Genomic DNA, 26829 nt, shown 5'->3' on the forward strand with positions numbered 1-26829 from the left:
CCCTCCATAAAAGGCAAGGAAAACACATTTCTAGGTGTCTGTCAGTCTGGAACAGTCTAGAAGGGAAAGGGCAATGTTCTAGTGTAGTTTACATGTCACACTTTCATTAGTGCGATCTTTTTGTGATATTTAGCGAAACAATCGACTTCACGAACTGAAAAGCTTGGGACTGAATATATATTTGCGTTTCTGTTCTTTAGCTGTCGTGGGGTAAACATTTTCCCTCCACGCGATAGATTGATAGATTTTTCCATAGAGTCGACAGTACAATAATTCGTTTCCAAAATGACTTGGTCCATAAGCAGTTGTTTCATTACTCTGTTCGTTCTCTTCCTTTGGCGGGTCGAAGACATCGCAGAAGCTTGTAGTTGTTCCCCTGCGCATCCTCAACAGGCTTTTTGCAATGCAGACGTCGGTAAGACATTTTGACAACATTTGTTTCTCTTCACATGTTGATAGATATGCTACTACACTGTATCAAGATTGGCTACCACACATTTTTTTGCGCATCATGCAGAATTGTCTGTGGTCGTTGTAACTTTGTATAATTTTCATGCCATGATCATTAGGCCTATATTTACGTTTTCTCACAATTATTTACATAATTAAGTAGGCAACAGTAAAATGTTGTCAAACCCTGTTCCTGGATAGCTGGATGGGTTTTCTACACCAAGTGTTCTGTTTTGCTATAGGCCTAAAGTATGCCTTCAGATGAATTGTTATTTGTCCAAAAGCTAAATGATATACACCAAAATGTAACATTTATATTTTCCTACATGTAGCCCAAGGCACTCAGTTGTAGTGTAGACTTGTTGGTGTAGACTCTTATGAAAATCAAATAATAGTGATAGGTTATATCACTTATCTTTGACAGTTCATCTGTTTCACTATTTGAGATGGATGGCCTGCTTTATTTGCAACATACTGGGAATATAAGGGGGAATGGTGATGGTTGGAATAGAGGCTGCCAATGAACACCTCTCTTTTTCCGTCTCTCACACCACACACACGTACACACACAGCACTTTGCTTCAAAATGTTCAATTCAACATGAAATTATCCAATACTTCACATACTTTACATTTTACAGAGCGAACCCATCAACCCCCCCTCTCTCCCCCTCTCTCTGTCACACTGATGGTCTAGAGTAGTCTTATAGCAGCAGCTACTGTGCCCTCTATAGAGTAGTCTTATAGCAGCAGCTACTGTACCCTCTATAGAGTAGTCTTATAGCAGCAGCTACTGTACCAGACACTGTACCCTCTATAGAGTAGTCTTATAGCAGCAGCTACTGTACCAGACACTGTACCCTCTATAGAGTAGTCTTATAGCAGCAGCTACTGTACCAGACACTGTGCCCTCTATAGAGTAGTCTTACAGCAGCAGCTACTGTACCAGACACTGTACCCTCTATAGAGTAGTCTTATAGCAGCAGCTACTGTACCAGACACTGTACCCTCTATAGAGTAGTCTTATAGCAGCAGCTACTGTACCAGACACTGCGCCCTCTATAGAGTAGTCTTATAGCAGCAGCTACTGTACCAGACACTGTACCCTCTATAGAGTAGTCTTATAGCAGCAGCTACTGTACCAGACACTGTACCCTCTATAGAGTAGTCTTATAGCAGCAGCTACTGTACCAGACACTGTACCCTCTATAGAGTAGTCTTATAGCAGCAGCTACTGTACCAGACACTGTACCCTCTATAGAGTAGTCTTATAGCAGCAGCTACTGTACCAGACACTGTACCCTCTATAGCGTAGTCTTATAGCAGCAGCTACTGTACCAGACACTGTACCCTCTATAGAGTAGTCTTATAGCAGCAGCTACTGTACCAGACACTGTACCCTCTATAGAGTAGTCTTATAGCAGCAGCTACTGTACCAGACACTGTACCCTCTATAGAGTAGTCTTATAGCAGCAGCTACTGTACCAGACACTGTACCCTCTATAGAGTAGTCTTATAGCAGCAGCTACTGTACCAGACACTGTACCCTCTATAGAGTAGTCTTATAGCAGCAGCTACTGTACCAGACACTGTGCCCTCTATAGAGTAGTCTTATAGCAGCAGCTACTGTACCAGACACTGTACCCTCTATAGAGTAGTCTTATAGCAGCAGCTACTGTACCAGACACTGTACCCTCTATAGAGTAGTCTTATAGCAGCAGCTACTGTACCAGACACTGTGCCCTCTATAGAGTAGTCTTATAGCAGCAGCTACTGTACCAGACACTGTACCCTCTATAGAGTAGTCTTATAGCAGCAGCTACTGTACCAGACACTGTGCCCTCTATAGAGTAGTCTTATAGCAGCAGCTACTGTACCAGACACTGTACCCTCTATAGAGTAGTCTTATAGCAGCAGCTACTGTACCAGACACTGTACCCTCTATAGAGTAGTCTTATAGCAGCAGCTACTGTACCAGACACTGTGCCCTCTATAGAGTAGTCTTATAGCAGCAGCTACTGTACCAGACACTGTACCCTCTATAGAGTAGTCTTATAGCAGCAGCTACTGTACCAGACACTGTACCCTCTATAGAGTAGTCTTATAGCAGCAGCTACTGTACCAGACACTGTGCCCTCTATAGAGTAGTCTTATAGCAGCAGCTACTGTACCAGACACTGTACCCTCTATAGAGTAGTCTTATAGCAGCAGCTACTGTACCAGACACTCAGACTCATTTTCTTCTCCAGATCATTTAAATCACCTTGGGGTCACATGAATTGAGATATTCTCAAACACAACCAACTAAGAATATTCCAGCATCTTCTTCCTTCATGTCCTTGTGAAATAAACACAGGATCGTTGTTAATTCTGTGGAATGTGACTGACCTATACCTGGCTCAGAGTGGATTTGACAAGGTCAAAATATGATTGAAATGTATCCATTTAAAAAGATTCTGTCCCTTCAAAGGTGCTGTCATTGCTGTTGTGCTGTTATGTTAACATCCATACAGGCAGATACAAATAAAAAAAGCTTGTGTACTGCATTGTGGGTAAATACTGTTTGTTGTGAGCTCTACTACGGGTGGTTCTCTGGCCAGATCCTTGTGTTGGTCATCAAAGTGTACCATGAACAGGCAAGATGCTGGGAGTCGAGTAGCACATCCACTGTGTTGTGACTGAGAACTGTTATTCTAGGACCTTCTTCTCTAGCAAATCACATGTTATTGGTCGCATACACATGTTTAGCAGATGTCAGTGTGGGTGTAGCGAGATGCTTGTGTTCCCAGCTCCAACAGTGCAGTAATATCTGACAATTCACAACAATACACACAGATCTAAAGGTAAAAGAGTGGAATTAAGAAATCTAGAACCCTGGACGGGTTCTACCCTGGTCAAGCCTAAACCACCAGAACAACAACTACAGATGATATATGCCTTCTACTGCAGCTACTATTACTACTGTATAGTTACTACTGCTAGCCTGTGTGGCAAATGGAATCTGGGAAACATGGGCTTTGGTGTGAGATCCAGGCAGGGTCGCTCACGTTCATTAGGCCACCTTGGCGAAACGTTGTGCAATGGAAAAAGAAAACGAGTGTTTCTTATTTGACAGGTTTAGGTAGTAGACCTACCTCCCCGTTTCAGAAAGTTTTCTTCAGTTTCATGACTTGTGAACACAACCCAGTACCCTCTTAGAGAAAAGGATTCCAAAATGTGTCTTCGATTGTCCCCATAGGAGAACTCTTTTTTGTTCCAGGTTGAACCCTTTTGGGTTCCATGTAAAACTCTCTGTGGAAAGGGTTCTATTTGGAACCCAAAAAGGTTCTATCTGGAACCAAAAGGGGTTCTTCAAAGGGTTCTCCTATGGGGACAGCCGAAGAACCCTTTTAGGTTCTAGATAGCACTTTTCTTTTTCTAAGAATGTACTACAGCATCCACGTCTGGCCTGAAGGCTAGTGACTGTATATGTACTTTAAAGAACCAGGGAATCCCACTAGTTCTACTGTATTTTAATCAATTCTACTCCGACATTGCTCATCCTAATATTTCTTTTACCTTTAGATTTGTGTGTATTGTTGTAAATTGTTAGATATTACTACACTGTTGGGAACACAAACCTTTCAGTACACCCACAATAACATCTGCTAAACATGTGTATGTGACCAATAAAATTGTATTTGATTTAGTCGCATTAGTCCAAACCTTTGGTTTCCCCTGACGAGGATCTGTATCTGGGCCTCTTTCTCTTCTGGTTTGACCAGGTACAGACCACTGCCTGTTTGGGTTACTTGTCTTTACATAACTAACTTATGCTAACGAGAATCTCTAAACACTGACCGGCTTGTCTTGATGTTTAAATACCGTTTTCTTTAGGGACTTTCTTCATGGTTGTTAGCTGGCTCAGCCTGTGGTGTGTGTATATATACAGCAGGTTACCTATTCCACAGTTTCTCTGCTATAGGTTGCAATGGCACCAGAGCTCGTAGAGTTTCACGTTTTAATAGCATGTGCACAAGGACAGTGAAATGCCTTTCTAAACCCAAAAATGCAATATTTAGTATCAATGTAGGACTAAAAATAACATAAGGTAGAACAAAAACACACAAGAAATAAGATGAACATGAGAAAGTAAGAAGCTGCAGTACAGTATATACAGAGTCCGTTCCAATACCATATGTCCAATGTGCAGGGATACTGGAGCGATAGAGGTAGATATGTATAGGGGTCAGGTGACTAGGCATCAGGATGTATCATAAACAGAGTAGCAACAGCATAAATTAAGTGTGTGTGTGTGTGTGTGTGTGTGTGTGTGTGTGTGTGTGTGTGTGTGTGTGTGTGTGTGTGTGTGTGTGTGTGTGTGTGTGTGTGTGTGTGTGTGTGTGTGTGTGTGTGTGTGTGTGTGTGTGTGTGTGTGTGTGTGTGCAGTCTGTATAAATATGTGTGCATGTTATGTGTGTGTTGGTGTGAGTGAGTTTGTAGAGTCCTGTGCCATACCATGCAGCCAGTCAAGATGCTCTCAATGGTGCCGCTGGATAATGTTGTGAGGATTTGAGGGCCCATACCAAACTTTTTCAACCTCCTGAGGGGGAAGAGGCCCTGTCACTCCTTCTTCATGACTGTGCGCATGTGTGGACCATTTTAAGTTCTTAGTGATTTGGACATTGAGGAACTTGAAGTTCTTGACCCCCTCCACTGCAGCCCCGTCGATGTGGATGGGGGCGTGCTCGCCCCCCTGTTTCCAGTAGTCCACAATGCATGACTGGCATAACATCTGACCGTCGAGCGGCACTGAAGGGCTCCGTAACCGGTCAGCCCTGACGGGACGATTCTACAATGTAGAAAATAGTAAAAATAAAGAAACCCTTGAATGAGTAGATGTGTCCAAACTTTTGACTGGTACAGTAGGTATTCCTCTTGTCTAGGTGGGTGAGGGCAGTGTGCAGTGCAAATGAGATTGTATCGTTTATGACTTTGTTGGGGGGCGGTATGCGTATTGGAGTTGGTCTGGGATGATGGATTTGATGATTGCATAACCAGCCTGTTAAAGCACTTGATGATTAGATGATGGAGTTGATGTGTGCCATAACCAGCCTGTTAAAGCACTTGATGATTAGATGTGAGGGCTACAGGGCGGTAGTTGTTGTAGCATGAAGCCTTAGAGTTCTTGGGAACAGGAATGATAGAACAGGAATGATGGAACAGGAATGATGGAACAGGAATGATGGAACAGGAATGATGGAACAGGAATGATGGAACAGGAATGATGGAACAGGAATGATGGAACAGGAATGATGGAACAGGAATGATAGAACAGGAATGATGGAACAGGAATGGGGAGGTTGAAAATGACAGTGAATATGCCTGCCTGCTGATCTGCTCTGATAACGCGCCTTGGAAAACCATCCCACTGCCTTGCGAGTGTGGAGCTGATTAAAGGCCTTACTCAAGTCAACCTGGGAGAGCGAGATCCCCCAGTCCTCTGGGGCCTCACGCATGGCATGGTGTGGTTATTGTCGAAGCGTGCGTTAAATGCGTTGAGTTAGTCTGGTAAAGAGGCATAGTTGGGCAGATCACTCCTGGGTCTTCCTTTGTAATCCGTAATGGACTGTAGCCCCTGGGCTCCTGATGTCTAGCGGTCTGAGGCACTGCATCTCAGTGCAAGAGGCATCATTACAGTCTCTGGTTCAAATCCAGGCTGTATCACATCCAGCCGTGATCGGGAGTCCCATAGGGCGGCACACAATTGGCCCAGCGTTGTCTAGGTTTAGCCAGTGTAGGCCGTCGTTGTAAATAAGAATTTGTTCTTAAATGACTTGCCTAGTTAAATTAAGGTTACATTTTAAAAATAGAAAAAACATTTGAGGGGCGTAGAACCTGTGTAATATGATTCCACTTTATTCCTATGTTGTCCTTTTCCTCGTTTGATGTAGAAACACAACATTGTTTATGAGATTAGTGCAGCAGAATAAGGTTTAGGTTTAAGGTCAAAAGCGGAACAGTCTTTTCGTTGCACTTTAATTTCATTGACTCTAAAAGGCTGTGAATCAGGGTTGGAGTCAATCCAATTTCCATTCAGTCAATTCAGAAAGTAAACTGAAATTCCAATTTGAGGAAGATTAGTGTTTTTAGTTTACTTCCTGAATTGACTGGATTGAAACGGAATTGACCCCAACTATGCTGTGAAATGCACAAACCATGGTCAGAATGGGTTATCTTACTGTCAACGGTTTCTAGTATGTGAACACTGGACACTGTTTGTTTTTCTATTGCACAACGATGCCTTGAAGTTGGCAACGTGGTCACGTTGCAATGACATTGTCATCCCGTCTGATGGAAATGAGGAAATAGAGGGTCAATGAAGAGCCTGACCAAGCATCTGAACCTGTTGGGAAAGTCCCTGCCACGCACTGCCTTTTAAAATACAGCTGTGTAAACCCATAACCTCTGGAAGGATTTTTACTCTCTGTCAATTCCTTGGTCGATTTTCACCACTGAAAATCAGACAATATTCTTTGTAATTTTCCCAATGCCATTAACGGGCTAAGCTATGTTGAAGGCGTATTTTTATACACAAACCATTCTGATGAAATAAATCCTTGGCCTGCTTTAGAGGTGACCTCATTTGGCCTGGTGTACTGGTTTGGTGCTGGTCCCTATTTTCAGAACACATCGCATTTCTTAACGCAAGAGGTTCAATTTGGGACCTCCTGCCCTCTCAGCAAAGGTGACTGGCACGAATGACAGTGTCAACCTAGTTTTCGTGTGGTCCATTGTAGGTTGGTGGGGTGGCAGGCAAGAGGAGGAACGGCGCCTTCGGTCACTTTCTTTAAAGGAGCTTCAGTATTTTGTACTGGACAGAGGACAGAGAGTACAAAAGACTGAAAGCAGTGTGTCGCACAGGGCTGGGAATTGCCAGGGACCTCGTGATACAATATTATCACCAGACTTAGGTGCCGATACGATATGTTTTGATAATTCTTTCATAATTCTTTATGTATTGCAATTCGATACTGTGATTTTATTGTGTTTTGATGCTCCAAAAATATTGCTCACCATTTGTCTTCTGCAGAGGGACAAGAGAAATCAGTCATGGAAATTAAAGTGCTGAAAACACTGGTGTTTTGGTGCAAGTACAGCCAACTAGCGCAAAAATAATATTGCGATATAGTCAAAACGATACAATATATCATAAAAAAAATAGTATCCCGATATGTAACTGTATCGACCCCGCCCATCACTAATGTCACAGGCAGCAGGTGACATTTGAACCCATGCTGACACTGGTAGGTGTATGTTCTGTAGGTGCTAGCACATCAAGCTAGACCACCAAGGCCACTTGGTTCCTTTTTTTGTCTTTAGGCAGAGGTGTACAGTCAATTCCAGGAGTGGAGTATTTCATTGTCTGTCTGACATGTACTGAAACATATGAACTTGGTATCCTCTTCGCTCCTTGTGGACTACTGCGATAACAACGCCATGTACTGAAACATATGAACTTGGTATCCTCTTCGCTCCTTGTGGACTACTGCGATATCAACGCCATGTACTGAATATACTGGAAGTCTTCTTCTAATTGGCATGTCCAGACAGTTTATTCAATCATGAGATGGGATTGAACAGAAGCAAATCCATTTCCATCCACATCAATTGAAATCGTCCCGTCAGGGCTGACCGGTTACGGAGCCCTTCAGTGCCGCTCGACGGTCAGATGTTATGCCAGTCATGCATTTGACCAAGCAGTCCGCTGACTCGTATTGCTTCTAGTTGGAGGGGTGTGTACCTATGGAGAGATTTGGGGAAAAGGAATGCAAATGGAATCTGGAAAAAGTAGGCTGACTGGTTTCTGCTCTGAAGACAGGCCCTGCTGCAAGCTGTGTCAACAGACGATACCATTAAAACCACATCCTTTTCTGTCCAAAGCAAAACCTGCGCCAGCTTTGAGATCACAGCAGCTCCTTATGTACTCGGGGTTTGGCTGGGCTATTTGTTTATCACGCGGATAGGTTGGCTAACGGTTGTTCATTCTACTAAGTGAGATGATATTTCCATGCTTTTGAAGTCTTGAGTGGATAGCTAACGCAGACAAGTGCTTGAATTGGGCCAGTGTTCATCAGGCTTACCAGCACTTTACCAGAATTTAACTGTGTTCATCAGGCTTACCAGCACTTTACCAGAATTTAACTGTGTTCATCAGGCTTACCAGCACTTTACCAGAATTTAACTGCTTGAGTATCGACACCTCTAGGTTAGTCGCTGTAAAACATGAATACCGGCATTGTGAAATTAAAGCAGACCGGCACCTTTTTCATTTCACTTCAAGCACTGGTACAGTCTGTCCTGTGCAGTATGGTACGACAGGACGGTTGAGGATGGATGCAGTCTGTCCTGTGCAGTATGGTAAGACAGGACGGTTGAGGACTGATACAGTCTGTCCTGTGCAGTATGGTAAGACAGGACAGTTGAGTACTGATGCAGTCTGTCCTGTGTAGTATGGTAAGACAGGACAGTTGAGTACTGATGCAGTCTGTCCTGTGTAGTATGGTAAGACAGGACGGTTGAGGACTGATACAGTCTGTCCTGTGCAGTATGGTAAGACAGGACAGTTGAGTACTGATGCAGTCTGTCCTGTGTAGTATGGTAAGACAGGACAGTTGAGTACTGATGCAGTCTGTCCTGTGTAGTATGGTAAGACAGGACGGTTGAGGACTGATACAGTCTGTCCTGTGCAGTATGGTAAGACAGGATGGTTGAGTACTGATGTAGTCTGTCCTGTGTAGTATGGTAAGACAGGATGGTTGAGTACTGATGTAGTCTGTCCTGTGTAGTATGGTACGACAGGACAGTTGAGTACTGATGTAGTCTGTCCTGTGTAGTATGGTAAGACAGGACAGTTGAGTACTGATGCAGTCTGTCCTGTGCAGTATGGTAAGACAGGACGGTTGAGGACTGGTACAGTCTGTACTGTGTAGTATGGTAAAACAGGATGGTTGAGGACTGATGCAGTCTGTACTGTGCAGTATGGTAAGACAGGACGGTTGAGGATTGATAGTCTGTACTGTGCAGTATGGTAAGACAGGACGGTTGAGGACTAATGCAGTCTGTACTGTGCAGTATGGTAAGACAGGACGGTTGAGGACTGATGTAGTCTGTACTGTGCAGTATGGTAAGACAGGATGGTTGAGGACTGATGCAGTCTGTACTGTGCAGTATGGTAAGACAGAACAGTTGAGGACTGGTACAGTCTGTACTGTGTAGTATGGTAAGACAGGATGGTTGAGGACTGATAGTCTGTACTGTGCAGTATGGTAAGACAGGATGGTTTAGGACTGATGCAGTCTGTACTGTGCAGTATGGTAAGACAGGACGGTTGAGGACTGATGTAGTCTGTCCTGTGCAGTATGGTAAGACAGGACGGTTGAGGACTGGTACAGTCTGTACTGTGCAGTATGGTAAGACAGGATGGTTGAGGACTGATGCAGTCTGTCCTGTGCAGTATGGTAAGACAGGACGGTTGAGGACTGGTACAGTCTGTACTGTGTAGTATGGTAAGACAGGATGGTTGAGGACTGATAGTCTGTACTGTGCAGTATGGTAAGACAGGATGGTTGAGGACTGATGCAGTCTGTACTGTGCAGTATGGTAAGACAGGACGGTTGAGGACTGATGTAGTCTGTCCTGTGCAGTATGGTAAGACAGGACAGTTGAGGACTGATGCAGTTTGTACTGTGCAGTATGGTAAGACAGGACGGTTGAGGACTGGTACAGTCTGTCCTGTGCAGTATGGTAAGACAGGACGGTTGAGGACTGGTACAGTCTGTACTGTGCAGTATGGTAAGACAGGACGGTTGAGGACTGATGTAGTCTGTCCTGTGCAGTATGGTAAGACAGGACGGTTGAGGACTGGTACAGTCTGTACTGTGCAGTATGGTAAGACAGGACGGTTGAGGACTGGTACAGTCTGTCCTGTGCAGTATGGTAAGACAGGACGGTTGAGGACTGGTACAGTCTGTCCTGTGCAGTATGGTAAGACAGGACGGTTGAGGATTGATGCAGTCTGTCCTGTGCAGTATGGTAAGACAGGACGGTTGAGTACTGGTACAGTCTGTCCTGTGCAGTATGGTAAGACAGGACGGTTGAGTACTAGTACAGTCTGTCCTGTGCAGTATGGTAAGACAGGACGGTTGAGTACTGGTACAGTCTGTCCTGTGCAGTATGGTAAGACAGGACGGTTGAGTACTGGTACAGTCTGTCCTGTGCAGTATGGTAAGACAGGACGGTTGAGTACTGGTACAGTCTGTCCTGTGCAGTATGGTAAGACAGGACGGTTGAGTACTGGTACAGTCTGTCCTGTGCAGTATGGTAAGACAGGACGGTTGAGTACTGGTACAGTCTGTCCTGTGCAGTATGGTAAGACAGGACAGTTGAGTACTGATGCAGTCTGTACTGTGCAGTATGGTAAGACAGGACGGTTGAGGACTGGTACAGTCTGTACTGTGCAGTATGGTAAGACAGGACGGTTGAGGACTGGTACAATCTGTACTGTGTAGTATGGTAAGACAGGACGGTTGAGGACTGGTACAGTCTGTACTGTGCAGTATGGTAAGACAGGACGGTTGAGGACTGGTACAGTTTGTACTGTGCAGTATGGTAAGACAGGACGGTTGAGGACTGGTACAGTCTGTACTGTGCAGTATGGTAAGACAGGACGGTTGAGTACTGGTACAGTCTGTCCTGTGCAGTATGGTAAGACAGGACGGTTGAGGACTGATGTAGTCTGTCCTGTGTGGTATGGTAAGACAGGACGGTTGAGGACTGATGCAGTCTGTCCTGTGCAGTATGGTAAGACAGGACGGTTGAGGACTGATGCAGTCTGTCCTGTGCAGTATGGTAAGACAGGACGGTTGAGGACTGATGCAGTCTGTCCTGTGTGGTATGGTAAGACAGGACGGTTGAGGACTGATGCAGTCTGTCCTGTGCAGTATGGTAAGACAGGACGGTTGAGGACTGGTACAGTCTGTCCTGTGCAGTATGGTAAGACAGGACGGTTGAGGACTGATGCAGTCTGTCCTGTGCAGTATGGTAAGACAGGACGGTTGAGGACTGATGCAGTCTGTCCTGTGCAGTATGGTAAGACAGGACGGTTGAGGACTGATGCAGTCTGTCCTGTGCAGTATGGTAAGACAGGACGGTTGAGGACTGATGCAGTCTGTCCTGTGCAGTATGGTAAGACAGGACGGTTGAGGACTGATGCAGTCTGTCCTGTGCAGTATGGTAAGACAGGACGGTTGAGTACTAGTACAGTCTGTCCTGTGCAGTATGGTAAGACAGGACGGTTGAGGACTGGTACAGTCTGTCCTGTGCAGTATGGTAAGACAGGACGGTTGAGGACTGGTACAGTCTGTCCTGTGCAGTATGGTAAGACAGGACGGTTGAGGACTGATGCAGTCTGTCCTGTGCAGTATGGTAAGACAGGACGGTTGAGGACTGATGCAGTCTGTCCTGTGCAGTATGGTAAGACAGGACGGTTGAGGACTGGTACAGTCTGTCCTGTGCAGTATGGTAAGACAGGACGGTTGAGGACTGGTACAGTCTGTCCTGTGCAGTATGGTAAGACAGGACGGTTGAGGACTGATGCAGTCTGTCCTGTGCAGTATGGTAAGACAGAACGGTTGAGGACTGATGCAGTCTGTCCTGTGCAGTATGGTAAGACAGGACGGTTGAGGACTGGTACAGTCTGTCCTGTGCAGTATGGTAAGACAGGACGGTTGAGGACTGGTACAGTCTGTCCTGTGCAGTATGGTAAGACAGGGCGGTTGAGGGTCTTTGGCAGCACTACAACATGGCGTTTCAGAGAAATGTACCATAAACCAGATTGCTGTTTCAGTTAGTGAAGAGGTGGGATGACATGCAACACAACGTTCCCTGAGGACAGTTCCTGTTGAGTTTATGGACAACCATTAGATTTCTTTCCTAGTAGATTCTCCAAAATGATTGAGGGACACAATGGGGAACACTTGACGTGAGAGCTAATTGTTTGGTTTGAGTGGATTGATGAATTTGGCATTGCTGCGGAGGGAGCAAGCTCAGTTGGTAGAGCATAGCGATTGCAGCATCAGGATAGTGGGTTCGATTATCAGAACCACCCATACGTAATAAATAATATTACGTATGGGGACATGACTGAGTCGCTTTGGATAAAACCATCTGCTAAATGGTACTGTATATGAAATGAGGATTAGATTGGATTAAATCGTCTGCTAAATGGTATACTGTATATGGAATGAGGATTAGATTGGATAAAAGCATCTGCTAAATGGTACTGTAATAGCTGTCGCTTTCCTCCTCCTCGGATGATGTGAGGAGAGAAGGATCTTCTGACCAAAATGCGGAGTTAGGGAAATATGCCATCTTTATTATATAACACCGAAAACTGATGACACGAAAACAAACACTTTAACAAACTACAAAATAAGAAAACGACGTCGACGCAACCTGAACATAAACTTACATAGACAAACGTAAACTCACGAACAGGAACGGACATCGAAACATACGAACAGCCAAACAGTCCCGTTTGTGAATATATATCGAACAACACGAAACATCACAGGAGACAATCACCCACAAACAAACAGTGAGAAATGCCCTACCTAAATATGACTCTTGATTAGAGGAAAATGCAAACCACCTGCCTCTAATCAAGAGCCATACCAGGCAAACCGAAACCAACATAGAAACAGATAACATAGACTGCCCACCCAAAACACATGCCCTGACCAAAAACACATAAAAACTAACATAAATAGGTCAGGACTGTTACAGTACCCCCCCCCCCCCAAGGTGCGAACGCCGGGCGCACCAGCACAAAGTCCAGGGGAGGGTCCGGGTGGGCAGTTGACCACGGTGGTGGCTCAGGCTCCGGGCGCGGTTCCCACCCCACCATAATCCATCCTAACTTCCTCCCACAAAGAATGTCCACCCTCTTTTTTCCCCCACACAATTCTCTTAATAATATATTTAATAAGGATAACACCGGGACAGAGAGATAAATCAAGATAGAGGGATAGATAAGACTATAGAGATAGATGAAGATAGAGAGGGAGATTAGGATAGAGGGGCAACTCCGGACTGAAAGGCAGCTCCGGACAGAGAGACAGCTCTGGACTGATGGGCAGTTCTGGGTATCCAGCCTTTTCAGGCTGAAGGGCAGCTCATGGCTGACTGACGACTCTCGATGCTCATGGCTGGCTGACGGCTCTCGACGCTCATGGCAGGCTGACGGCTCTCGACGCTCATGGCAGGCTGACGGCTCTCGACGCTCATGGCAGGCTGACGGCTCTCGACGCTCATGGCAGGCTGACGGCTCTCGACGCTCATGGCAGGCTGACGGCTCTCGACGCTCATGGCAGGCTGACGGCTCTCGACGCTCATGGCAGGCTGACGGCTCTGGCTGCTCATGGCTCTCTGACGGCTCTGGCTGCTCATGGCTCACTGACGGCTCTGGCTGCTCATGGCTCTTTGACGGCTCTGGCTGCTCATGGCTCTCTGACGGCTCTGGCTGCTCATGGCTCTCTGACGGCTCTGGCTGCTCATGGCTCGCTGGCGGCTCTGGCAGATCCTGTCTGATTGGCGGCTCTGGCAGATCCTGTCTGGTTGGCGGCTCTGGCAGATCCTGTCTGGTTGGCGGCTCTGGCAGATCCTGTCTGGTTGGCGGCTCTGGCAGATCCTGTCTGGCGGGCGGCTCTAGCGGCTCCTGTCTGGCTGACGGCTCTAGCGGCTCCTGTCTGGCGGATGGCTCTGTAGGCTCATGGCAGACGGGCGGCTTTGCAGGCTCATGGCAGACGGGCGGCTTTGCAGGCTCCTGGCAGACGGATGACTCAGATGGCGCTGGGGAGACGGATGGCTCAGATGGCGCTGGGGAGACGGATGGCTCAGATGGCGCTGGGGAGACGGATGGCTCAGATGGCGCTGGGGAGACGGATGGCTCAGATGGCGCTGGGGAGACGGATGGCTCTGGCCGGATACGGCGCACTGTAGACCTGGTGCGTGGTGCCGGAACTGGAGGCACCGGGCTAATGATAAGCACCTTCCTACTAGTGCGTGGAGCAGAGACAGGGCACACTGAACTCTCAAAGCGTACTCTATACCTGGTGCGTGGTACCGGCACTGGTGGCACCTGGCTGAGGGCACGCACCTCAGGACTAGTACGGGGAGAAGTGACAGTGTGTACAGGACTTGGGAGACGCACAGGTGGCTTAGTGCGTGGGGCCGGAACTGGAGGCACCGAACTGGATACACGCACTATAGGGAGAGTGCGTGGAGGAGGAACAGGGCTCTGGAAATGCACTGGTAGCCTAGTGCGTAATATAGGCACTGTAGGTACTAGGCTGGGGCGGGGAGGTGGCGCCGGAAATACCGGACCGTGCAGGCGTACTGGCTCTCTTGAGCATTGAGCCTGCCCAACCTTACCTGGTTGAATGCTCCCGGTCGCCCGCCCAGTACGGGGAGGTGGAATAACCCGCACCGGGCTGTGTAGGCGAACCGGGGAAACCCTGCGTAAGGCAGGTGCCATGTATGCCGGCCCGAGGAGACGCACTGGAGACCAGACGCGTTGAGCCGGCCTCATGACACCTGGCTCAATGCCCAATCTAGCCCTACCAGTGCGGGGAGGTGGAATAACCCGCACTGGGCTATGCACACGTACAGGAGACACCGTGCGCTCTACTGCGTAACACGGTGTCTGCCCGTACTCCCGCTCTCCACGGTTAGCCTGGGAAGTGGGCGCAGGTCTCCTACCTGCCCTAGGCCCACTACCCTTTAGCCCCCCCCCCAAGAAATTTTTGGGAGTTACTCACGGGCTTTTCGGGCTTCCGTGCAAGACGTGTCCCCTCATAATTCCGGTTCCGAGCTTGATTCTCCGGCTTCCATCCACGTCTCCTAGCTGCCTCCTTAAACCACCGCTCCTGGGCTGTGGCTGCCTCACTCTTCTCACGAGAGCAGCGATATTCTCCAGTTTGAGCCCAGGGTCCTCTACCGTCCAAGATCTCCTCCCAAGTCCAGAAATCCTTATTGCTCCGTCGAGCATTCCCATACCGCTTGGTCTCTGTATTTTGGTGGGTGATTCTGTAATAGCTGTCGCTTTCCTCCTCCTCGGATGATGTGAGGAGAGAAGGATCTTCTGACCAAAATGCGGAGTTAGGGAAATATGCCATCTTTATTATATAACACCGAAAACTGATGACACGAAAACAAACACTTTAACAAACTACAAAATAAGAAAACGACGTCGACGCAACCTGAACATAAACTTACATAGACAAACGTAAACTCACGAACAGGAACGGACATCGAAACATACGAACAGCCAAACAGTCCCGTTTGTGAATATATATCGAACAACACGAAACATCACAGGAGACAATCACCCACAAACAAACAGTGAGAAATGCCCTACCTAAATATGACTCTTGATTAGAGGAAAATGCAAACCACCTGCCTCTAATCAAGAGCCATACCAGGCAAACCGAAACCAACATAGAAACAGATAACATAGACTGCCCACCCAAAACACATGCCCTGACCAAAAACACATAAAAACTAACATAAATAGGTCAGGACTGTTACAGGTACTGTATATGGAAGGAGGATTAGATTGGATAAAAGCATCTGCGAAATGGTATACTGTATATGGAATGAGGATTAGATTGGATAAAAGCATCTGCTAAATGGTATACTGTATATGGAATGAGGATTAGATTGGATAAAAGCGTCTGCTAAATGGTATACTGTATATGGAATGAGGATTAGATTGGATAAAAGCGTCTGCTAAATGGTATACTGTATATGGAATGAGGATTAGATTGGATAAAAGCATCTGCTAAATGGTATACTCGATATGGAATTAGGATTAGATTGGATAAAAGCATCTGCTAAATGGTAATTTACTGTCTTTCTTTTGATTTGACATTTTAGCCCCTAGTGGATCTCCAGCAAACCCAGTTCAGAGCAGTTTTCTTAACTTCATTCCAGGTGAATCCTAGTTCCTACCCTCTTCATCCCTTCTTCATTGGTTCTTCTCAATGTCTTCCTCGATGTCCAACCCTGTGGATCCCACTCCAGTGCCTGTCTTGTTAGTCTTTAGAGGGCAGGAATAGAGGGCAGGAATTGTCGGCCACTGGCTGAACCAGAACCCTTCTCCTCCTCTACAATTAAATGACAAGCATGGACATTTTTCCCATCTGCATATTGTTATAAAATGTTTGCTTATGACCAAGCAACTATCCCAAATAGTCTGTTGTTTGTGAAAGAGGACAATTAGAACGTACAGTCTGTTCCACAACCACTCCTGATCTTGTGCCAGCCTGCCAGATAATTCTTCTTGTCTTTTTCACAGCCTTTGGCCATCTTGTTTCCAGTAAACATTGTCATTTCCTATAATGATTTTATCTATGGTCAACTGTTTTCAGGTAACATTGTCATTTCCTATAATGATTTTATCTATGGTTTTATCTATGGTCAACTGTTTCCAGTTAACATTGTCATTTCCTACAATGATTTTATCTTGAGACCGAGCGCAAGAATTGGACACACACCACACACTCCATGTTAGTCATAATCATCATTCAGTGGACTCTCCCAGGTTTCACCTCTGCACGGTGGAGTTGCGTAGTAGTCTGAGAAAGTTACTAGGATGAGTCATTTAGCCTTCCCATAGATTAGAAATGAACTTGAAATTGAAAGTTTTTGGGAAATGCTGTTTTACAATGTAAGACTGAATGGGTACCTGGAATCTTAAAACAAATGTCAGATTCTTCCAGAGCCGTAATTGAATGCTCCCTTTGTGTTCCTTTTTTTGAATGATTGTCTCACAATTTTAATCAATGAGTTCTAACTTTTTAATGACTTGTAAATTGACTGTCAACAATTAATTTGATTATAAATCCTTTATAAACCCGTAACCTTATTGTAAAGTGTTACCCTTTAATTCAGTTTAGGGGGGGCAGCCAGAGTGAACAAGTAGGAGTTGGTTTATGATGAGCCACTTCCTGGTAAATCTACCCTCTTTGAACATCTTGTCAACAGGCTTTATCGGTGCCTTGTTTAAGTCATATTTTTTGAGTGCCCTTTTCAGTGTCCATCCATACTGTGCTGCCTGTACCCCCCCCCCCCCCCCCCCCTTTCCAGCACAGTGGTACCTCATTTCTGCTCACCTTGGGGGCCAGGCAGAGCATGGTGTTTGACTACACAGTGCACACTGTTGTTAAGGCACAGGGCCAATGAGAGCAGACTGCGTAACATGCATCACATCTCCCATCCAATTACACTGATGCAGTGTGTCAACCAAATACAGCCTCAAATGGCCCCAAGGGACACATAAAACCACTGTGAGACTTCCAATAGCAGCCCCACTGTTCCAGCAGCTCTATACTGTAATGAATCTGATGGATGGCTACTGGTAACCATCCGGTCATTCAGACAGGAGGTGCATTTTTATCCCCGCTGTTAGACATAAATGTGGCAGCTAGAGGTTAAACCTTTTGGATTTAAACCTGAGGAAGATTAAATGTATTACTTTGTTTCTGGACTTTCTCAGTTAATTCTTTGTAGGTTTGGTGATTGGAAAATCGGATGGTGTTAGGAGTTGGAATTTGGAAATGGTAGGACTCATGATCTGCTCAGGTTCAATGGAGAGGGAGATTACATGTCACAATCCAATCATGTTAGTGTATTTTCAAAAGGAAATACCAAATTGACAAAATTATATTACATGAGGAGAGTACTGTATTAGCCATGTACACAGAACCCAGCTCTCATTTCCAAGAGCAGACTAGTTTCACAGTACATTTCAGACCGACAGCATTGTCCACCAATCCAAGTGAGGCAGCACAACTGTGTCACTCCACAGTCCAGTCAGTCAATATATCCTTGCTTGGTGCCTTTGGAACATTCCACCTGACTTACTTTACCATAGGAGGGAAAAGTGTCCGGTGTCTGATTCCTGCTCAGCCAGTGAGGATTCTTTCTGCACACTCCGGTCAAGGGGATGACCACCAATCTGACCTGGAGGAGCAGGTCAGGACTGGTTGTCCATGGGGCTGTAACACTAGCAACTGTGTGTTTCAGAATGGCAGAGTGTGGAACACGGAGGGAAAGAGGGAGTGTGTGTGCGTGAGTCGATCATTCTGCAAGGATCACTCAGTGCAGTACTGTGGGGTCCCCTGAGCATGTTGGTGTCGTGTGTGTGTGTGTGTGGCCTCAGAGAAAATGTGCTCTGTGCTTCCGTCTGAGACTGTTTGTAGACTATAGTGAGACTGTGTGCAGACAGTTGTGTAAAGTACATAAGTAAAAATACTTTAAAGTAATACTTATATAGTTTTCTTTGTTGTCTGTACTTTACTATTTATATTTTTGACTACTTTTACTTGTATTTCACTACATTCCTAAAGACAATAATGTACTTTTTACTCAAGTAGTGTTTTACTTAGCGACTTTCACTTTTACTTGAGTCATTTTCTTTTAAGTTATCTTTACTTATATTCAATTATGACAATTTGGTACTTTTTCCACCACTGTGTGTCGACTATAGTGAGACTGTGTGTAGACCTTACCCACTGGGCCCAGACGTCAATTCCATCTCTATTCCCGTTGGTTCAATGTAAATTCATTGAAAGGACGAGGAAACCACGTTGATTTAAACAGTGTGTGCCCTGTGGTTAGAGTCTGTATGACTGCAAGGGCTGCCCTCTCAGAGCTGTTCTGATGCACACAGCAAACCATGCAGCCTTAGTTTAGTGCTTTTTCCTGGCTATGAACTTGATCTTAGTTGACTCTTCTCCCTCTGACGATCCTGTTGACGTCTCTCTCTCGCGCTCTCTCTATCTCTTCCCCTGTCTCTCTCTTCCCCTGTCTCTCTCTTCCCCTGTCTCTCTCTTCCCCTGTCTCTCTCTTCCCCTGTCTCTCTCTTCCCCTGTCTCTCTCTTCCCCTGTCTCTCTCTTCCCCTGTCTCTCTCTTCCCCTGTCTCTCTCTTCCCCTGTCTCTCTCTTCCCCTGTCTCTCTCTTCCCCTGTCTCTCTCTTCCCCTGTCTCTCTCTTCCCCTGTCTCTCTCTTCCCCTGTCTCTCTCTTCCCCTGTCTCTCTCGTGCTCTCTCTCTCTCTTCCCCTGTCTCTCTCTTCCCCTGTCTCTCTCTTCCCCTGTCTCTCTCTCGCCCTGTCTCTCCTCTCTCTCTCTGAATATCACTGCTAGCATATGGTATTGGTATTGCTGTCCTGTCTCTTTCTAAACACATGAAATGGTGATGAGGATGATTCCACAACTGCAGCATGATAGCTATTGAAGCCACTCCTTAACTCTTTTTCCCTGCCTGGAGATATTCTACATTCCTCCATCACTCTCACATCCTATCTCCTAGTATTCTCTCTCTCTCGTTCTCTTTTGTCCCTCCCTCTCCGTTCTCCCTGTCAACAGTTTGACTCTGTAAAACCTTAAAAGGAAATGTTATTCTCGGTCCGTATTGTAATCCAATTAAGGCACATGCTTCATACTTCTTAGACAAAGTATAAATTCCCTAAAAGACTGGTCTTAGCCGTACCTGCGGTCGCCACCTTGGGAAATTGGACGACTGAACTCAAAGTAAACATCTGTTTGACATTAGTCTCCAGTCTGATTCACAGCTGAAGGCAGCTAGGGCTGGACTGCACTGAGGTGAACCTCATCTTTCATTCATAGCAGCGTTTTCCACACTGCCCTTTGTTTGTTGCTAGGCAGTGGTACAATTATGGTTTTAAAAACCAATAGAAGAGATGTTCATATTACACACTAAAGTCAAAGTTTGTCAAATGTATTTATTTTTATCTCAAAAGGGATCTTGTGTTGAGGAAAGTCCACCTCCCAGGCTATGTATTGTGTAGATCCATAAATACACATCACAGGCTATGTATTGTGTAGATCTATAAATACACATCCCAGGCTATGTATTGTGTAGATCCATAAATACACATCCCAGTCTATGTATTGTGTAGATCCATAAATACACATCCCAGGCTATGTATTGTGTAGATCCATAAATACACATCCCAGGCTATGTATTGTGTAGATACAGCTACATGCCTCAATCCCTGATGAATGGAAAAGATGAGCACCATATAATTTCCGTATTTGTGGTGCTTATCTTTTCAATTCATTTTTGGTTGAGGCATAGTTGGCTCTGCACAACCGATGGCAGGGGATGTGGAGCCATCTTGAGGTCTGTAAACCTCTGATCAATTCTGACAATGGAGTGTAATGTCCCCTTTAAGTAGCTGGTACAGCTCTTAGTAAAAACCCAGTCTACTGTAGTTCCATTAGATCAGGATGTCTGCAAAACAAAAACAAACCTTAATTCCAGTGATGAAGCAACAAGTCCATCTATGTGGTGTTCTGGTCCTAATGATGATAGACAGCTGTGGAATAGAGGGAACTTAACATCCTTACAGAGGAAGTTCAACTGTTTGGCAAGGACCATGTTTTTCCACTCCAACCTTTCTGCCTATTTCTTCCTTCCTTGTCCAACAACAAATCCTTTAAAAATCTCCTGAATCAGACTGAAATGAGGAGAAAGAAGAAAAGAGAGGCTGGTTTGTGTCGCTGTCAGCACCTTCTACTGGGAGGAGGGGCATGGGTCCGACAGTGTGTGACAATGTCTAGTGTGTGACTGATTTCCTGTGCGCATGTGTGCATTCTGGTTAAATTTTCCAAAAGATTGCTGACTAGCTTCCTCAGAGCAGGCCAGGCAGGCACATTCCTCTCTCAGATTACAGCTGATGAAATGCTCATGTGCCTCAGTCTTCCTACCAGCACCTGGTTGGCACCTGAACATCTGTAGACCAGACAGGGCAGCATAGTTAAACCAGGCATGTTGAATTAAAGACAGGGCAGCATAGTTAAACCAGGCGTGTTGAATTAAAGACAGGGCAGCATAGTTAAACCAGGCGTGTTGAATTAAAGACAGGGCAGCATAGTTAAACCAGGCGTGTTGAATTAAAGACAGGGCAGCATAGTTAAACCAGGCGTGTTGAATTAAAGGCAGGGCAGCATAGTTAAACCAGGCGTGTTGAATTAAAGACAGGGCAGCATAGTTAAACCAGGCGTGTTGAATTAAAGACAGGGCAGCATAGTTAAACCAGGCGTGTTGAATTAAAGACAGGGCAGCATAGTTAAACCAGGCGTGTTGAATTAAAGACAGGGCAGCATAGTTAAACCAGGCGTGTTGAATTAAAGACAGGGCAGCATAGTTAAACCAGGCGTGTTGAATTAAAGACAGGGCAGCATAGTTAAACCAGGCGTGTTGAATTAAAGGCAGGGCAGCATAGTTAAACCAGGCGTGTTGAATTAAAGACAGGGCAGCATAGTTAAACCAGGCGTGTTGAATTAAAGACAGGGCAGCATAGTTAAACCAGGCGTGTTGAATTAAAGGCAGGGCAGCATAGTTAAACCAGGCGTGTTGAATTAAAGGCAGGGCAGCATAGTTAAACCAGGCGTGTTGAATTAAAGGCAGGGCAGCATAGTTAAACCAGGCGTGTTGAATTAAAGACAGGGCAGCATAGTTAAACCAGGCGTGTTGAATTAAAGACAGGGCACCATAGTTAAACCAGGCATGTTGAATTAAAGACAGGGCACCATAGTTAAACCAGGCATGTTGAATTAAAGACAGGGCAGCATAGTTAAACCAGGCATGTTGAATTAAAGACAGGGCAGCATAGTTAAACCAGGCATGTTGAATTAAAGACAGGGCAGCATAGTTAAACCAGGCGTGTTGAATTAAAGACAGGGCAGCATTGTTAAACCAGGCGTGTTGAATTAAAGGAGAAACAAACGACCAGAGCGAGGAATCTAGGAACAGGAGGGAAAATGGACTCTGTTTTGGAGCAAACCTAGCCATAATGTTACACCCAGACAGTCTAAACTTCTGCACAGTCTGAACAGACGGTCAAAACGTGGGTCTATAAAGCATTTTACTGTTGTTCTCTTCATCCCATAACATCCATAAACTGTCAGTGTCTGACTGACCAGTAAAACGGAAATAGATTATTTCAGTAGAGTTAAACCATGTCTCCCTCTCTTTCGCTCTTCTAGTGATCAGGGCAAAGGTGGTTGGAAAGAAAGTGGTTGAGGCTGGTAATGACGTCTATGGTAACACCATCAAGAGGATCAAGTACGACATCAAACAGATCAAGGTATGATCAGCCTTTTTATTAAGTGGTTTCTGCAATCAGTGAAGTTCAGACCTGCATATGGACATGTTTGATAGATCCTTCTCTTCCTCTCCTTGTGATTGGATAGATGTTCAAAGGTCCTGACCGGGATATCGAAGCCATCTTCACTGCACCCTCCTCAGCCGTTTGTGGCGTTACTCTGGAAACCAACGGCAACAAGGAGTATCTCTTCACAGGTGCGGTTCTCACTATGTTACCAAGATCTATTGCCAACACTGGTTCAACTGCCAAGAAATGCTTACAGCATTATGACCATCCCACTGACTGCATGCTGTATGCTGTATGAGAAAACAAGTGCTTTAGAACAATGCATTTTTGGTACAACTTCAGGTTTTCAATTTATAATAACTTTTAAATAAATGTTTGTTTTTAAATGAATGATGTATACCCATTGATTCTTGAAGAATATAGCTTGTAAATTAGTAATGTCCTTAGTTCAACTGTTGTACCCTATCAGACCCCAAAATACAGTGTTTGCATCCATAGCTCTGTCTATGAATTTGAGAGTGGTTACGTTTCTTCAGCCCCATCCCTCAGCTTTTTACCGAACCAGGGGCGGGGAGTCTGCTTTGTTATTGTTTGAACTGCAGATTTCTAAATGAATCATGACAAATGTTATACATGCTTATGAATTAACCATTTTATAATTCTTATAAATGTTTATAAATATTGAAATATGAATTGATTTTAAGTATTTATGTACACTAGTTTATGAATGCTTATTCAAGTTATTATAAAGTGTTACCCACTCGAAGAGTTCCAGTGTTCCTGTCTGTATCAGTATGTTTTCTCTATGGGACATAGACTCACTATCTCCTCTCTGTCTGCAGGCAAGCTGGAGACTGATGGAACCATGCATGTAACACTGTGTGACTTTATTGAGTCTTGGGATGCCATGAGTGCCACACAAAAGAAGAGTTTGACTCAACGCTATGAGAGTGGCTGCAAGTGCAAGGTGTGTGTGTGTGTGTGTTTGATGAGAGTTATAGAAATATTACAGTACACCAGTTTTGTTCAATATTTACACAGCACATTTTCTTAAAAGGAGTACTCTGGTCACATTGGCAAGCGCTAGAGAATTGGGGTAATGATCAGTCGGTGATCTTGATCTTTCTCTCTTTCTTCTCCGATCCACAGATCATCCGCTGCACTTCCATCCCCTGTACGATCAGCGCCCCAGAGGAGTGTCTGTGGACGGACTGGGTGATGGAAAAGAGCCACAGCGGTCCCCAGGCCCAACACTTTGCCTGTATCAATAGGAGCGATGGGTCCTGTGCCTGGTACAGGGGGATAGCACCACCCAAGAAGGAGTTTCTGGATATTGAAGACCCCTAAACTCTACAGGCCTTCCACTCACTGTTCAGAGTGACAAAAGATGTCTGCAATTAATACATGGAGAAAATAAAAGTACACAAAGCTACAAATCCAAATAATTATGATTAAGTGAATCAGTAAAGTAGTTAATAAAAATGAATTACAAGACCCATATTGACTTGTCCAGTTGTGATGTCACATAGAGAGGTCAGGTGACAGGTTGCAAGAAATAGTCAGTGTGCAAGAGAGCAACAATCTGGAGAAAACGGCACTTTCTGACCCCCCACCTCTCTAAAAGCGCTTACTGGTCACTTCTTGTACAAGTGCAATAAAAATAAACTACAAATCAAATATAGAGCTTCAAGTATTAATTGATCTTGTGCCGTTCATTTGTCGCTCGCTTTTAAACTGGAACCAAAGGTGTTATTGAAACCCAGAAGGGTGATATCAAAGTGTTGTTGGCCAATGTGGTCGTGTTTCTAAATAGAACATTATTCCTGAAAAGTACCATTCCTAAAGCCTGGGGCATGTTCAGCTGGGCACAATATTGTAGAACGTTCAGATCGTATGTTATATACATGAAGAACAAACATGTTTCTCTGACATAAAGGAAGGAATCATGTAAGCTCTATTCATGGCATTTCTATCTGCAACATTCAAACTTTGCCTACAACATTCAACACTTGCCTACGGAACGTAGCCCTGAAGTGGTTTGGGTCGAGACCAGGGCTTCAGTTTTGTAATGTCATTGACCAAATTAAACATGACTCAGATTCAGTGGAGGCTAGTGGGAGGAGCTATAGGAGGATGGGCTCATTATAATAGCTGGTATTGAATAAATTGAACGAGTCAAACGTCTGGTTTGATACCGTTCCATTTATTCAATTCCAGCCATTACATTGAGCCCGTCCTCCCACCAGCCTCCACTGCTCAGATTATTTCTTCCTTGCTTTAAGTCTGATAATATTATTCTTGGTGTATATTCTTCGGTGGGATAAATATTCTGTTAATTTTAATGTACTAGACAGAAGTGGTCTAAAAAAAAAGTGCCACACTGTCTGAAGGCACTGTGTCGTATAACTACAACTGCTTCATCATTCGTATTATAATATTAACTGGCTTATCTGAGGTCTTACTATGGACAAAACCCTTTGTTGATTTCTCTGCAACGGAGACTGTAAACCTGGCTGCTTTGGTTCACACAGTGCTATGTTTATATAACTACACTGCACATGCCACACAGTACAGTCTGAAAACAAAGTCATTGAATCTTCCATTTGTTTGTTATGTACGTATTTTATATTTGTTTAGTTCTGGTATAATTATAATATTTTGCTTTGGTTGTTTTGTATGTCTCTTGGTGTAATGCCTCGGTGTAATGCCTCTGTGTAAGAACATATTTCATTCGAGAAATTGGGAGATTCGTTATGCCTTTTTGCAAATTACATGTGTTCTTTGTAGAAAACACAAACTTTTTTTGTGTGTGAATATTCTCGAATTGTGATTGGGGTAAAGGGAATATGTTTTGTGCAGTTTTCTGTTCACTTTACAGTACACGTAGTTACTTCACAAAACAGATCCATATTGTAGCATGCCATAATCTCCACTGAAGACTTGCATTAGCTCCCCAAGCTATTGTCAAGGTTTTAGCTTAGCGGGCTAACATAGTCTTGTGGTGCATTGGACACCTGGGTTTGAACCCAGCCTGTCAGAGTAGCTTGTTGGTTACCTGTTCTCTGCTTCATCATGACCCGTCCTCTACAAGAGGTTCATCTACCATTACTGTTGTATTACTTCAGTGAAAACTGAACACAATGTTGTACTGCTATAATAACTGATCAATCATTTGCCTACAGGACAGGGATACTGTATCATATAACTCAACTTGTATATCCACGTAAAACATTAAATTCTCCTGTAATGTACATGGTATCAATTCTGTATTAGTAAGTGTCTCTTTATGTAATACTAGCAGAAAAGTAGAAGGAAAATGGACAACTCGTGCTAGATCCACATGAGACTGGTGTGTAGAGAAGCAACACAATTTTTTGCATGCATATGACTCCTTGTATCATTCGAACTGTATGGTATCTTCAGACAATGGACAAATGATACAAATAAAAGTTTAGATATACATCTGATGTGTTTATTTACTTGTTCAGCAATTGTGCAGCACAATTTATATGACACAATATCTCACCCATTATTATAATTATGTCCATATTTGAGTTGTTAGTCATGCTGAATTATTATGGTGGTACAATGGCTCCTCCTGCTGACAGATCTATGTGTCTGCCCGTGTTGACTGTATTTGATTACAGAGTGCCCTCTGGAATACACTGGAAATGTACAATTATTACTACATTCCACATGAAGAAAAGCAGTCAAAATCACAGGATGGAATAAAATTTAGTGTAGGGGTCATTGAAGATGGTAGAGGTCCATTAATGTTTATGTGACAGTTCAAGGCTATGTTAGATTCAAAAGTGCACATTCTTAATTGAGGACATCTCATATTTGAGATTGGACATGCACAATAAGTGATTCATATTCTTAGATTCATTGTGTTTAAATTGGGGGGTATGATACATTTATTGCGAAATGATAAACCAGAAATAGAGAAAACAAGGAAGGCTTATGTCTTGTGGTGTGCCAGACATGCCATAATAATATGCCATAATAATATGCCATCATTCATGTTGTTACATAACAGCCAAGCACTGGGTTTTCAATTATATCAATCAATGAAATCCTCGGGATTTCCAGCATGTTACCACAGATAGAACAATGAGCCATATGTTTCACCGGATGT

At 44.5% G+C, this 26829-nt stretch overlaps 1 protein-coding gene across 1 annotated transcript; it reads left to right on the top strand.

The window, feature by feature from the left end:
• LOC129833771 (metalloproteinase inhibitor 2-like) lies at positions 1 to 26151 on the top strand. The gene is made up of 5 exons (XM_055898572.1): positions 1 to 415; positions 22564 to 22664; positions 22771 to 22879; positions 23534 to 23658; positions 23841 to 26151. The coding sequence occupies exons 1-5, from the start codon at positions 286 to 288 to the stop codon at positions 24036 to 24038; spliced, it is 663 nt and encodes a 220-aa protein (XP_055754547.1). The 5' UTR covers positions 1 to 285; the 3' UTR covers positions 24039 to 26151.
• The last annotated feature ends 678 nt before the right edge of the window (positions 26152 to 26829 follow it).

Source organism: Salvelinus fontinalis, chromosome 34, assembly GCF_029448725.1.
Source record: "Salvelinus fontinalis isolate EN_2023a chromosome 34, ASM2944872v1, whole genome shotgun sequence".
NCBI classification, from domain to species: Eukaryota; Metazoa; Chordata; class Actinopteri; order Salmoniformes; family Salmonidae; genus Salvelinus; species Salvelinus fontinalis.